The sequence below is a fragment of the Momordica charantia genome (genome assembly GCF_013281855.1).
Source record: "Momordica charantia cultivar OHB3-1 chromosome 2 unlocalized genomic scaffold, Mcharantia_2.0 BLBB01000002.1, whole genome shotgun sequence".
In the NCBI taxonomy this organism is placed as follows: Eukaryota; Viridiplantae; Streptophyta; class Magnoliopsida; order Cucurbitales; family Cucurbitaceae; genus Momordica; species Momordica charantia.
The window spans coordinates 5,862,815-5,875,819 of NW_028275160.1; the positions used below are offsets into that span (position 1 = coordinate 5,862,815).

The 13,005-nt window shown below is 32.2% G+C and overlaps 1 protein-coding gene across 2 annotated transcripts; it reads right to left on the reverse strand.

The window, feature by feature from the left end:
- Positions 1-702: 702 nt before the first annotated feature.
- On the reverse strand, positions 703-3,172 carry LOC111017108 (transcription factor DIVARICATA). Of its 2 annotated transcripts, XM_022292786.2 has the most exons (3): positions 1,967-3,172; positions 1,383-1,828; positions 703-1,069 (listed from the first exon to the last, which is right to left on the reverse strand). In XM_022292786.2, the coding sequence occupies exons 1-3, from the start codon at positions 2,386-2,388 to the stop codon at positions 1,008-1,010; spliced, it is 930 nt and encodes a 309-aa protein (XP_022148478.1). In that variant the 5' UTR covers positions 2,389-3,172; the 3' UTR covers positions 703-1,007. The 2 variants fall into 2 exon arrangements, with proteins under 2 accessions (XP_022148478.1, XP_022148477.1); XM_022292785.2 differs by lacking the exon at positions 703-1,069 and having other exon boundaries at positions 1,115-1,828.
- Positions 3,173-13,005: the final 9,833 nt, after the last annotated feature.

A 13,005-nucleotide genomic window follows, 5' to 3' on the forward strand; every position in this document is an offset into this window, starting at 1 on the left:
GTTTGATTGATACAAGTGTGTAGGGCCACTTGAATTGTGTGAGGGAGGGAAGGCTTGTGTCTTGAAAAGGGATTTGTCCAAAGTCTAAACCAGGAAAGAAAATTATTAAAAAATTATTAGGGTAATCCGAACTGAATCTTGAGTTTGAAGGAGATTAAGGGTTATCTAATCACACTTAAGACGGATCTTCTCGTCCAAGAAGATCCATCGCAAAAAGATCTCGTATCAATAAAAATTTTATCGCAAAAATAAATAAATAAAAAAAACAAGGTTTGAGGCATATATGCCTCTTTAAAGATAGTGCATTCACTGTCAGCTTAGCGCTTAAGCTCCTAGAGAGAGAAAGAGAGAGAGAGAGAGATCTGATTCAATGGGATACCAAATTGAGTATTGTGATGACTTTTTATTTTTGAGTTTAAAATTTTATTTTATGGCTTTGAATTCTTCATTTTACTTGTAGACATAAAAATTGGGTGAAAAGAAAAAAAAAAATTTGTTTGAATGCAAAATCATAGAAACAGAATTGCTTGAAGCAAAATCAATCAAATCACAGGTTTTGTTACAGTATTTTCACCTGTTGCTTTGTCTGTCTTTTTGGGTTTGAAAAGAAAGTTCAATCCAAAAGTTATCACAACATATTTTAATTATATTATTAAAGTTGAAAATCCCCCAAAAAAAAAATTTTGATTCAAGACTTGGCAATTAACATAGAAACTAAGAGAATAATAATAACAATAATGTTTCTGAGATGCATAGCCAAATAGACAAGGACTGATATAAGCATATGGGTATTGTCTAAAAACAAAAAATCCTTCTTGGGAAGATACTGAACTTTTTCGGTATTTCGATTCGCCTCGGAGATGGAGAAGACGGGTTTTGTGTTCGAGACGAAACGATTCATGTCGAAGTTCGATTCGCGAAACGTTGAGTCGAATTCTCAGACAAGAATCTTATCGAGAGGAACCATTCTTGGAACTTACTTAGCTTCTTCCTTCCCACAGCATTTTTCATTGACTAAGCAGACCACATTGCCCCATCTCTAAATGCCTTCTCCCAACCAACACAGAATCTGCAATTTGCAGGAAAAAAAAACAAAAAAAAACAAGAGAGAAAATGAATTCAATCCTCCTGTCCTCTTCAAGCTATGGACTGTATTAAAAGTAGTTGACAAGATATTTCCATAAACCAAGAGGGAAATTAAGATTACAACTATACTAATGAAAACTCAAAGAGGACATTGGCAATTTGGGATTGGCATTTCAAAAAAGGAAAGAAAAAAAAAGGAGAAATGGCTCAATTCAATTATCCATGGGGGAAGCAATGGCCAGTCTGCAGCTGAAAGATCATGTTTTGGGGTCCAATGAAGGGTTGATTGACAGCACCTTTTTGCAGGTGATGCTCCGGCAGCCAGGAGTTCACCCCGAACGCGGTCGGAGACATGAAAACGTTCCCGTTCGGGTGGTTGAAAGCGATAGCTGCTCCACTGCTGTTGTGGTGTTGGTGGTGGTGGTGCTGATGGTTCCAATTGAAGGCGTTCCCGTGCCCGGTCGTGGTGGAGGATGGATTAGGCTGGCGGGGGAGCACGGCTGCGTGCTCCGGCGACAGCGACTTCTTGTCGTCGGGGGACGGGCTTCTCGTGTCGTTGAGATTGACGGTGGTTATGTCGTGGATGCTCGCTCTCCGCTTGTCTTTTCCACCGGAGAGCTGGCGGATGAAGTACTTTTGAGCATGACTAGCTACTTGAGTTGGAGTTCTAGTTACCACAAAATTCCTTGAGATGTTCCTCCAATCCCCTTTTCCATACTTCTTCAACCCCATCAAAAACAGCCTGCAAAATCAGTTCAAAACAAGGAAGAAACCCCAAAATTCTTACACAAATTGCTCAAATTCAAGTCACCTCAGCAGAATTCTACTCAAAAGAAGTCAAAATAAGTCAGTTTCTTGCTAAGCAAAACTCAACACTTACTTATGTTCATCCTCTGTCCATGGAACTCCCTTCTTCCTCTCCTGATCGGTGGACCGACCCGACGATCGTTTCCCGACGAGGCCGTAAGATTGTTTGAAGCCATCATAGCTATGGCTATTGACCCAATCCAATGTAAATTGGGAGGTGTCATAGCCCGGAATTGGGATCAAACCAGCCTCTATGCTACTAACATCAGCCTCCAATTCCTTATACTGCCGGATCACATCCCCCACCGTCTTCCCGGGGATCATCGCCGCCACCTTATGCCACCGGTCAGGCGTGTCGGTGTCGTGGATGGCGAGGGCATTCTCGAACAGTTTGTTCTCGGCAGCGGTCCATTTTGAGGACTTGCCATCGCCGGAGCTCCAACTCATGGTGGAAACAAGAGAAGGGGGGGACAGAATTTCCATTTCCCACTTCATCAGGCTCCCTCCCTCCCTCCAATTCAGAATTCAAAGCGTTTCAGAAGAATTCTTCTTCATACTGAATTGGGGGAACACAGAATTGAATTGGAATTGTTAAATAGAGGAAGAACCCCAGAGAGGAAATGCACTAAATGTAAATGGTGGATATTTCGCAATACGAATTTGACAATAAGGGCGTTAAATCAACAAGCATTTGAATGGAATCAGAATACCCTTTTTGTGAGAAGGCGTACTCTGAGGAATCTACACAAAAAGACACTACGCCTTTCCAAGAAAACAAAAATCAGAATAATAATCACAAAAATAAATCTCACCCCAGTCTTCTATCTTCTAACTTCTAACTCCTTCTATACAACACAAACCCTAGCACCTTAACTTTCCGGGAAACTAACCGAGAAAGTGCCCAAAATTTTCCGGGAAAAAAGCTGGTTACAGAGGATGATTAGGGATTTTAATGAATGGATCCACAGCTTTCAGAGCACTGGGTATCTAAATCGGGAGAATAGAAAGCAATCGAGAAGTGAAAAAAGGAATCGAAAAGAAGAGATTTCTTTTCTTTTTTTTATTTCTTTCTTCCTCTTTTTGGGTTGAAACTTGAAGCAGAGAGGAGAGAGAAACGCGAAATTAGAGAGAAAGAGAGAGAGAGAGAGATTTGGGAGCTCGAAAAGCGAAGCAACAGAGAGAGCTTGAATGAATGAATGAATCTAAAAGAAAAAAGAAAGAAAGAAAGGAGAAGAGAGCAGGGGCTGAAGGTGGTGGGTTGTGATTGGTGGGTGTGCTTAGTATGTGGATTCTCCAACTTATGAACAAATTATAAAAACTTCCCTTTTTTTTAATTATTACAAATATTTAAATGCCCTTATTTTATTTTATTTTATTAATTAATTAGTCTCCCTAAATGTGTGTGTTTAGGGGGTGTCCTAGTGATAAGATAACCATTTGTCCTTTCTTAGTCAATGAGCCTCCCAATAAATGTCTAAAAATTAATTTCAAAAGTGATTTATTAATCATTCTTCAAACGGTAATAGTTTTATTAGTTATGAATAGTGGTTCGTGTTTTTTTTTTATCTCAACTGTATTTTGTGCTGCTCGTCATTAAAAATTTTATGTATTTATTTTATATTTTTCTTCTTCTATGAGTTTATCTTTCTTAGGATTAAGTGATGAGAAGCAAAAATATTCTACGACTTAATCAAAAATAAAATATCGTCACTTATTGATTTATGAAACTTCTACTACTCAATTTGGAGGAAAATATCGTTACTTATTAATTAATGAAACTTTAGTGTAAATTAAAATTACTTTTACTTCTATTTGCACCTGCAAACTCTAATTCAAGATAAATAAAATCGAGGTTCATATGTTCAATACTAACCTATAATATTTTGAATGTTCAATTCGAACATCAATTATCAGGGCATCTTTGCTTCACATAAAGAATTGTGGGTTTAAATTTACCCTCAATATTTTTAAAAGTGTCGATAATTTAGTTGATTACAAGTATTGGTGGTTAATCTGTATAAAAAGGTCTCTCAACAAACTCAATTTGTTCTCAAGCCGATAGGTCCATCCATGAATTACAAGTGGTGTTTTTTTATTAAAGGAGAAAAAAAAAGATCCCATATGATTTTTACATCTATTCTAAAATTCGGGTAATTTTTAGCATCGTTATATAGAGCAAAACAAGGTATTTTTTTGAAAAAAAAAAATAATAACAATAAAATTATCCTAATAGCTTTTTCAAAAGATACCGCCATCATTATAAAATTATTTTTCAAAACAAATACGTGAAAATTCGTTTCAAAATATCATATTCTTTGTAAACATAATTTTAAAACAGTAATAATCATAATCAAAACTAGCCTCCCCAAGAAAAATCAAGCAACAAATATTAAATAAACAGCTTACAATAATTTAAAACATCAATATTTATTATAAATAAATAAAAAAGTATGTATTATTATTTTTATTATTTAAAAATCTAACTTCTTACCCCGTGTTCAGAGAAGTGACAACAGATCCAGAAGAACGGCCCTGATTGATGTCAAATTGCAACTTGATAGAGTGGGTCCCACTTGTGGGGTTACGAAGTGGACCAGGCTTCTCATTGGGCAGTCTTCCACATAATTGTGACTTCTTTGCGGTTACGATCTCGAGGAGGCTCTCTCATCGGACGGCTTATAATTCTACAGGTGTCGCCTGTGGGTTGGTGAGATGGGGAACACATTGAAGCCGAAGACAAATGGTCCAGATAGATAATGGTGACCACCAATGAGTGTGCCCCACGTAGGCACATGAACTCCCAATTTATGCCAGCGTTTGAATTGGATCGAATTGCTAACGTATAATTGAAGCCGGAACCAACCCCCCTCCGCCGCCGCCCTCTCTTCTTCCCCTTAATTTTACATTTTTACCTCACTCCGTCCTCGTCGTTGGAGGTGAATCTCAAATGTCATTAACGCCATAATTAAAAACTTACTACTTTTTATTTAAAGGAAGCGCGTGGAGTCACATTGTGACAACGCGTGGTGCACGAACCCATCTCATGCAGTCTGTGAGAGGTAGGGCCATACCGACTGTTGTACTGCAATTGTCTCTCCTATATTTCCTTCTCTTTCTTTCACCACTTTATTCAGTTACTATTTTACTCTTCGTTACCATTTTTCTATGCACGCGCGCATATATGTTTGTTGTCATATATGGCAAGTGGTATCATAAACTTGTCTCATATTTGAACATATCACGTGGTGGGTGAAAGTTTCAAAAATTGAATGAAAGTTACTAGCCACCAATTGATTTTATGATATGATTCAATAGTTACCCACTTACCCCATTTACGTTGATGTTATATAGTGAAAAATATATGAATCATAGTTCGAGTAAAGGCTACAAGTGAATAATATCACGAACATGATTTGTTGTCATAACAAAACACACGTGTAGTCAAAGCGAGCATAGCTCATCACTAATTGACAAATATCTCTAACTAAAAGATTGCGAGTTCAATTCCCAATCCCCACATGTCGTATTAAAAATAAAACAAAACAGAACACAGTTGTAATTCTATATAATAATACTTTTTTTTTTATCGTGTAGTGTTTCAGACCATACAATACATTGTCGATTTTCATAACTATTATTTAATCGAAGCTAGATCAAGCTTAAAATATATTATTGTGTTTTTTTTTCCTAATTTATAGATGAAGCAAAGACGTGAATCAAAGGCACTAATTTATTAATTAAATTAAATTAAATGTACATTAATTTACTTCTCGTACTTTGCAAATGATTGGTCCCCTCTTCCTCGAATATGTTTGACAAATCGGGTTCAACACTTCAAAGTTCGACCTAATGTTCTTTCTTACACTTTATTATTAATTAAGTTTATTTTTTTTTCTGACTTTTATACACTAATTTAATTATCATGTCGGCTGGGTTGAAAGTGAAACTACGCATATTTGAATGGTTTTCCTTTTTGAAAAAAATAAAATAAAGTTATTTAAATTATTACAACCATTTTGCTTTTACTTTTAGGTATAAAAGAACAGTTTAACAGAAAAAAAGAACTTTTTAAAAGCTTTTTAAAATTCGAGTTTGGATTTTGATTTTTTACACTTGTCACGGATTTTGAGGCTGTATCTTAAAATAAAAACAAAAAGTGAAATAGTAGATAAATAAGAAAACAAATCTTTATTAAATTACCAACTCAATTTCTTGAGTTATAAATTTATTCCACCTTAACCACTTTTATTAAATAATGTACTCAACTTAATCTAATTATAAGACATTTGGGTTGAGTTGGTTTTAGTTATTCAGATCATTTATTTAAAATATTGTATACATAAAAGTAGATAATAATACCTTAAACATTTATTTACATATTCAATCAAGATCCATAAGTTTTCACAATATTTATTCATATGGTGAGAAATTACACTCTTTAAAATTATTAAATGAAGTAATCCATAAATAAACTATGGAATGAAATAAAATTGAAATAAATATATATCCACATTATAGTTTAATCGAAAAATAAAAGAACTAGTTTTAAAATTACTAACAACTTACAAGTTGGATTGGTTCAAACTCGAATCTATTTTAGATTAATTCTTAAACCAACCTTAACCCATATAATTTTCATTTATTTGAATCTCGGTGTAATTCAAACAAGTTTATAATCCAACTAAACCGTATGGATTGGACTTATCTAATTTTTAAAATATCCTTAATAACTGTTAAAATAGTTATAAGAAAAAAACTCTTATAATACTACTTATATTTTTCATTTAACAAAAAACGCCATTAAAACATAGTAAATATTTTAAAATAAAAACATGCTTTTAACAACTATTTTTCACAAATTTTCGATCATTAAAAAAATATATAGATATTTTTAATAGAGTTCCACAACATATTTTGTGAAATTCACTTTAAAATTAAAGCAACTGTTCTTCACAATTCCACAGATCATTCAAGAGCCTCTTTTACCTTCTTCTAGAAACAGACCGATGAAAAAAACAATGATAATAAAATAAAAACATAAACAATAATTACAATATTATTATTATTAGAGAAAATTAGAAGAAAATTAAGATGGGGCGGTTATTTTTTGAGAAAAACGGGTCCCGAAAACAGATGCGTTTTTGGTGTCAGATGCAATAAGTTGTATGTTGGTTGATTAGGAAAAGACAAAGGCCACCATCATTCTTTAATTGGAATTTCGAATTTCCCACCAAATTCAATGCCCCTCTCCCTCCCCTTGCTTGCTTACGTGGCCAGATGCAACGGTGAACGTTGTCACAGTACATACTCTTTCCGTTCACACTAAAAATTTTTACAGTACATACTCTTTCCGTTCACACTAAAAATTTTTCTTCGATGATAAATATGTTTATGCACGTGCTACATTCGGACGGAATAGTCATATAAATTCTTGTGGTTTTACTTTTGGCATCACCTAAAATGCCTCTTATTAATAGAGATGTCGTCCGTCAATTATATAATTATCTATGATCTTCCTATTTTCTAATCAATGTAAGATTTTAGTCACATTCCCAACAATCATCTTCTCAAATAAAATAACATTGAACTTCCCTTCAAATGATCATTCACGTTGTTTTTAACTAGGTCAACTCCTATTCACTAGGCCTATCTAATAGCTCAACTACGAAATAGATAATGACTACATCTTCTGAGGCTCGCGACTTTGTCCTTTACTTGAGGATTCTACCCACATGATTAAAAATCCTTCCACTCAAACAAAGTATTATCAAATCTCCCCTCGAATAGTCATCCATCCATATTTTTATTTGAGTACATTGATTTTAACCAAGCCAACTCCTATTCACCATAGTACATCATCTCTGTCAAATTGCTAAACCACGAATTACACAATGACTACATTGTGTGAGGCTTGCCACTTTTGTTCATCACCCAATGATTCTACCCACGTGACTAGTCAGTGGCATGATTCTAATATCACTCGTTGAGGACAATGAACCTTCGACAGATGTCTCCAATGGTATGACATTGTCCATTTTAGACATAAGTCTTAATGACTTTACTCTTGGTATTACAAAAAATGGCTCATACCCAATATAGATGTCGTCTCTCACCTTATATACCCTTGATCTTCCCCTTCTCTAACGAACGTTGGACTTTGGTTGCGTTCTCGACAATAAATGTTATTGAATGTTATGTTGGAACCTCACATCATTAGTTTTTTTAGTTCGATAATTTTGGGGTGGAGATCAAACCATCGATCTTAGAGATGGTGATATGTGCATGCTAATTCATTTGAACTATATTTATTATTAGGACTGACAATTTCACATCATTTTTAAATATTGTTGACGCGATAAATATAATAAATACGAAAGTAGTACTCTCAAACCTCCAATATTACGTGTGTCCCCTTTCTTTCTCCAACGAAATTTGGAACCCATCTTTATAAAGTCTAAGGGTCCCTTAATTATTAATTATTTTTATAAGGGCATTCCCAATCATACCCTAAAACCCCAAAAAGATGATTTTATGACTATGACTTTGGTGTTGCCTTGCCAACTGTCATATTTGGATAATGTTGTTTTCTGAAAGTTAAAAAAAAAAAAAAGGGAAAAAGAAAAAGATGAAAAGAAGGGGTGATCTAATTACACAAAGATTAAAGTGAAAAGTGAGTTTAAATGATAGTCTTGAATAATAATCTTCAAGTTTAATTCTTAACAAAGTTTGGTTGAGTGGAATTGCTTTTGAGGATCATTATTGAATTTGATGGGTTTGATTAGCGAATTTGATTCGAGATGCTTTTAGGTTACGGGTCGATGTTTGCATTGTATTAGACTCAAGAACAAGTCAAAGTAAAATATTTGAATAACAAAAACTTTCAAGTGCCAATTAATCAATAATCAATAGTACTCGTTAAATGTCAATTAGAAAATAGTTTTTCAATTAAGGCATTAGTTTCGGACAACGTCATCATAGTACTAGAAATGAGATTCTCATAACTGAAAATAGAGACCGACTCTTCAGGGATTTTAAATCTACTCAAATGAAAGGAAATTAAAAAGGATAGATTTTCATGTTGGAATTAATTTAATAATTGATTCATATGTGGGTAACAACCTAAACAGCAATTATATTTGGACTATTTAATGGGCATACAAGTGATCTTAATTATGGGCCCATGACTTCCCATTTAGTGGTGTGGCTTGCTGAGTAGAAACCAGCTCATTAATCCTAAGGGATTATAGGAAACCCTAGGATTAACCTATAAATATATGGTTATGGTCCCCAATACACTAGCCTTCTGTTCCCCATCAAACAGAGAGTATTGCCCATATTTGGTCTGGGTTGCATAGTTGAGGAAGACCACAAACCACAATTTTTTGCAGATCGTGGTCAATCTATCTAATGATTTCAGGTAATTCTAATCTCTTTATAGATTTTGGTTTTCTTCATGCTTAGATCCTTGGCCTTGATTGTTCTGCAATTTTATGGCTTTTGTTTTAGAATAATAATGAATTAGGATTTGTTTAAAATTTCCAACATTTCAATCTACTCCATTGAAGGAAATTAAAAAGGATGATTTTGAAAATGGGGAAGGTTGGCAAATGATAAACTTGGTTACATTTTCTTTTAAGAAAAAAGAAATGGGTTAAAATATGGGTAACCTTAAATTGATGTTTTAATTTATACACCCACATTTAAAATTTCATACAAGAAAAAAAATATATAAAATCTGTGTTAAAGCTGAGTTAGGAAAAAATAAAAACCAAAATTTTGGTATAATTTTAACCTTTACGCCTGAATATTATTAAATATAACTTGTAAGTAGAAATATTGGCTATGGCTAGCTTTTTCACCCAAATAATAGCCAATTATGCATGCAAAAGACAGAGCACAATATGTGACAAATAAAAATAACATTTATAATATTTAATTTATAAAATATAGAGGGGATTTAAATTGAGATGAATAAACAATAGTTATTGATTTTGTTTATTAATAATTGAACTGAAAATTGGTTCAAAACCTATATATCAAAAGTTGGTTTAAAAGGGCAAACAATTTGATCATTTTATAGAGAGAAAATTAACATTTCTTGTCACCTCAAGAGACACATTATTGGTTTTTTCCATTATCGCTCCCAATTATTATTTAATATCGAACACCAACTCTTATAGTTCTTTTTTTTTTTACTTAAAAAATTGTCTTTATTTATTGATTCTCAGGAAATTGAATTATTTTTTTAAGAAAAAACTTTACAGATCAATTATTATATGATTTAAAAATAATAAGAGGAAGAAAAAGGCGGCATTGAAGCTTGTAATTGAAGTATAATATTGGAATAAAATATCAAAAAATAAAATAAAATAAAATAATATTTACAGGTAATTTCATTGACAAAAATATGTGGGGGTCCTCTTCAATACATTGGCTCTGGTTTGTGTGTCTTTTTCCATTGCATGCGCACACGCTCTAGGGAACACAAAATTATTTAATATATATTTATTGATTTAATTTAAAAAAAAGAAATTAATATTAATTGATAAAGAAAACAAAAGAAATAATATTAGTGGTTGGTGGCTGACTCTTGAAAATTGAAAGCACTAAAATAAAATTAGTATTGGAAATGTGAGAATTAAACAGGAGATTTGGTATTAAAATAATGGTCCCCCAATATTCTTCTCCAAGTTGGTTTATGGCTTTGTCTCTTTGTTCTTTGAACTAAATCTAAATCAACATAACCTAAAACCTAATCCATTTTTTGGTTACTTTTCATTTATTTAGTTATCTAACCAATCGTCACAAGCTATGATTATAGTGTAATTGAATATACGAGTGGATCCCGCTCTATATTTGGAACGGTTATTAGCGGTACATGTTCTTTTATTTTTTAGAAGTAATTAAAAGGAAAAACGTATGAGGAGCATTGGCGATCCAAAACTAGGAACTAAGAAAACAATGGGTTTAATAAAAAAAAAAAAGGAGTTGTATTATTCCATGTTTTCGGTAGCTAACACACCTACAATCCGAAAATATTTAAAATATTTAAATGTTATTTGTAAAAATTTTCACTTTGTAGGTTACATAATTTGAATACAATTCAAATATTGTTTTAAAAGACAAACTTATCCGATAAAAATTCACTGATTTCATTTGATTGAGTGAATATTAAAACAATAAATTAAATTTAGATGTGATATTGACCTTACTTATTTAAAATGATGTTCAATAAAAAAAAATTAAAACTCATAGTGCAATGGTAGAATTTGAAGCTAAAAATAGCAAAATTGTTTGATAATAATTAAGATGATGGAGCTTAGAGGTCAGAATTTATATATACCAAATTTTGTCTATTTGAATTATATAATAAAAGTAAAAATAATAAAGGTAAAAATAATCACTATTGCGCAAATTTGCAAAGAGAATATGCTACTTTACCTCAAACATTTTATCTCTTTAAACGAACGTTACGTCTAAATATTTATTTTTAAAAGATTGACAGAATTGAGGCAATCAATTTTTTACTAGTTAGCTAGACCCATGCCTTCGTTATAACCCGTATTTCATAATGTTAATTCTAGAAGCCATTTTTCAAATCAATCCGACTTTTGGTTTAATCGCATTTTGGACCAAATTATATTTTCTTCTACCAAATGTTATAAACTAATATGTATCAAAGGAAGTCAATATTTGAATGAATTATAATTTTTATCCTGAAAATTTGAAATACATATTTTTCTCTTAAAAAAAAGATGAAATATATATATTTTTTATTATTATCTGGAGTTTTTCTTGGGGGTTGTGAGTGGGACCCATGTGTCTATTGGGTGTATCAAAGGGGTAAAATGGGAGAAGAGCGTATTTAATTGGAAATGTTGGTGGAATTCAAATGCTATTTAAAAATTATTATTATACGAGTCAGTTTTTAGAAAATATATTATATTATTGAAAATAAAGACATTTAATAAAATGGCATGTGGGCCCTTTCCATTTAAGGAAAGATTCCCCCCTTTGGCTTTCCATTTTTTAAAAGCTGGACAAAATGTGATTCAGATTTCAAAGGCATACCGGAAAGCGTGTGATCGACTCCTCCCACGTGCGCGCGTGCTACTTCCACTTCTCTTAGCCTCCCCCCACGTGTGGGACTCCACCTGGCGGTTTTAATGACTATTATTATAAATTCCATTATTCTTTTTCCTTTTTTTTTTTGAGCTAGCTTTAATTTTGAATTTCCCAATCTATTAATATTTGATGATGGATTATAAATATCACCAAAATTTTATATGGATCGATAAAGGATCATTAACATTTTTAGAAATAAATTGCTAATTGTGATAATGAGGGGATTAAACTTTCCGATAAGAAAAAGATGATCATAAGAAGGTGTCAGTTATCACTGAGCGAATGAATAATTTGATTTATTAAAATTTTGGTTGAAATATTGATCTCATAATACTAATCTAACATCTAAGATTCGGATGACATTTATAATAGTATGATGACGAGGAACAACCTACTTATTTAGGATAATTACATGAGTAGGCCGTTATTTGAAGATCTTAATTTTTAAATTGTTCAAATTATAAAAGAAATTTACTTTTATCTAGCATCGATTTAGAAAGAGGCTTAATGTAAAACTTGTGGTCGTTCGTGTTGGTAATGTTTGCCAGAGGAGTCTAAAATCCATAATCTAAAAAAATTGTTTGCTGCAAATAGAAATGGAGAGAAAATGAGTTAATATAGAAATGTAAGGGATTAATTGTCATTAATTTATTAATTAAGTATATTACATAATTAATAAAGATTACAAATTTCAAATCTAATCATTAATAAATATATTAACTTTCAACGAAAATCAAATTAGTAAGAAAATATAAATTAAAATTACATAATAAATGTGGTGGGAGAATTTTAGGAGGGTATTTTGGTAACAAAAAAATCTTCCTTCAAATTTGGAAATAATTGTAAATGTTTATAACAAATGGACATTTGTAAAATATTGGTGGTCTAAATTTTATCTAGAGAGAATTTCTTATTTATTTATGATTATGCAAAGAATTGTAATTCTCCCCATAACTTTTTTTTTTTAATAAATATTCTCACCGTAAC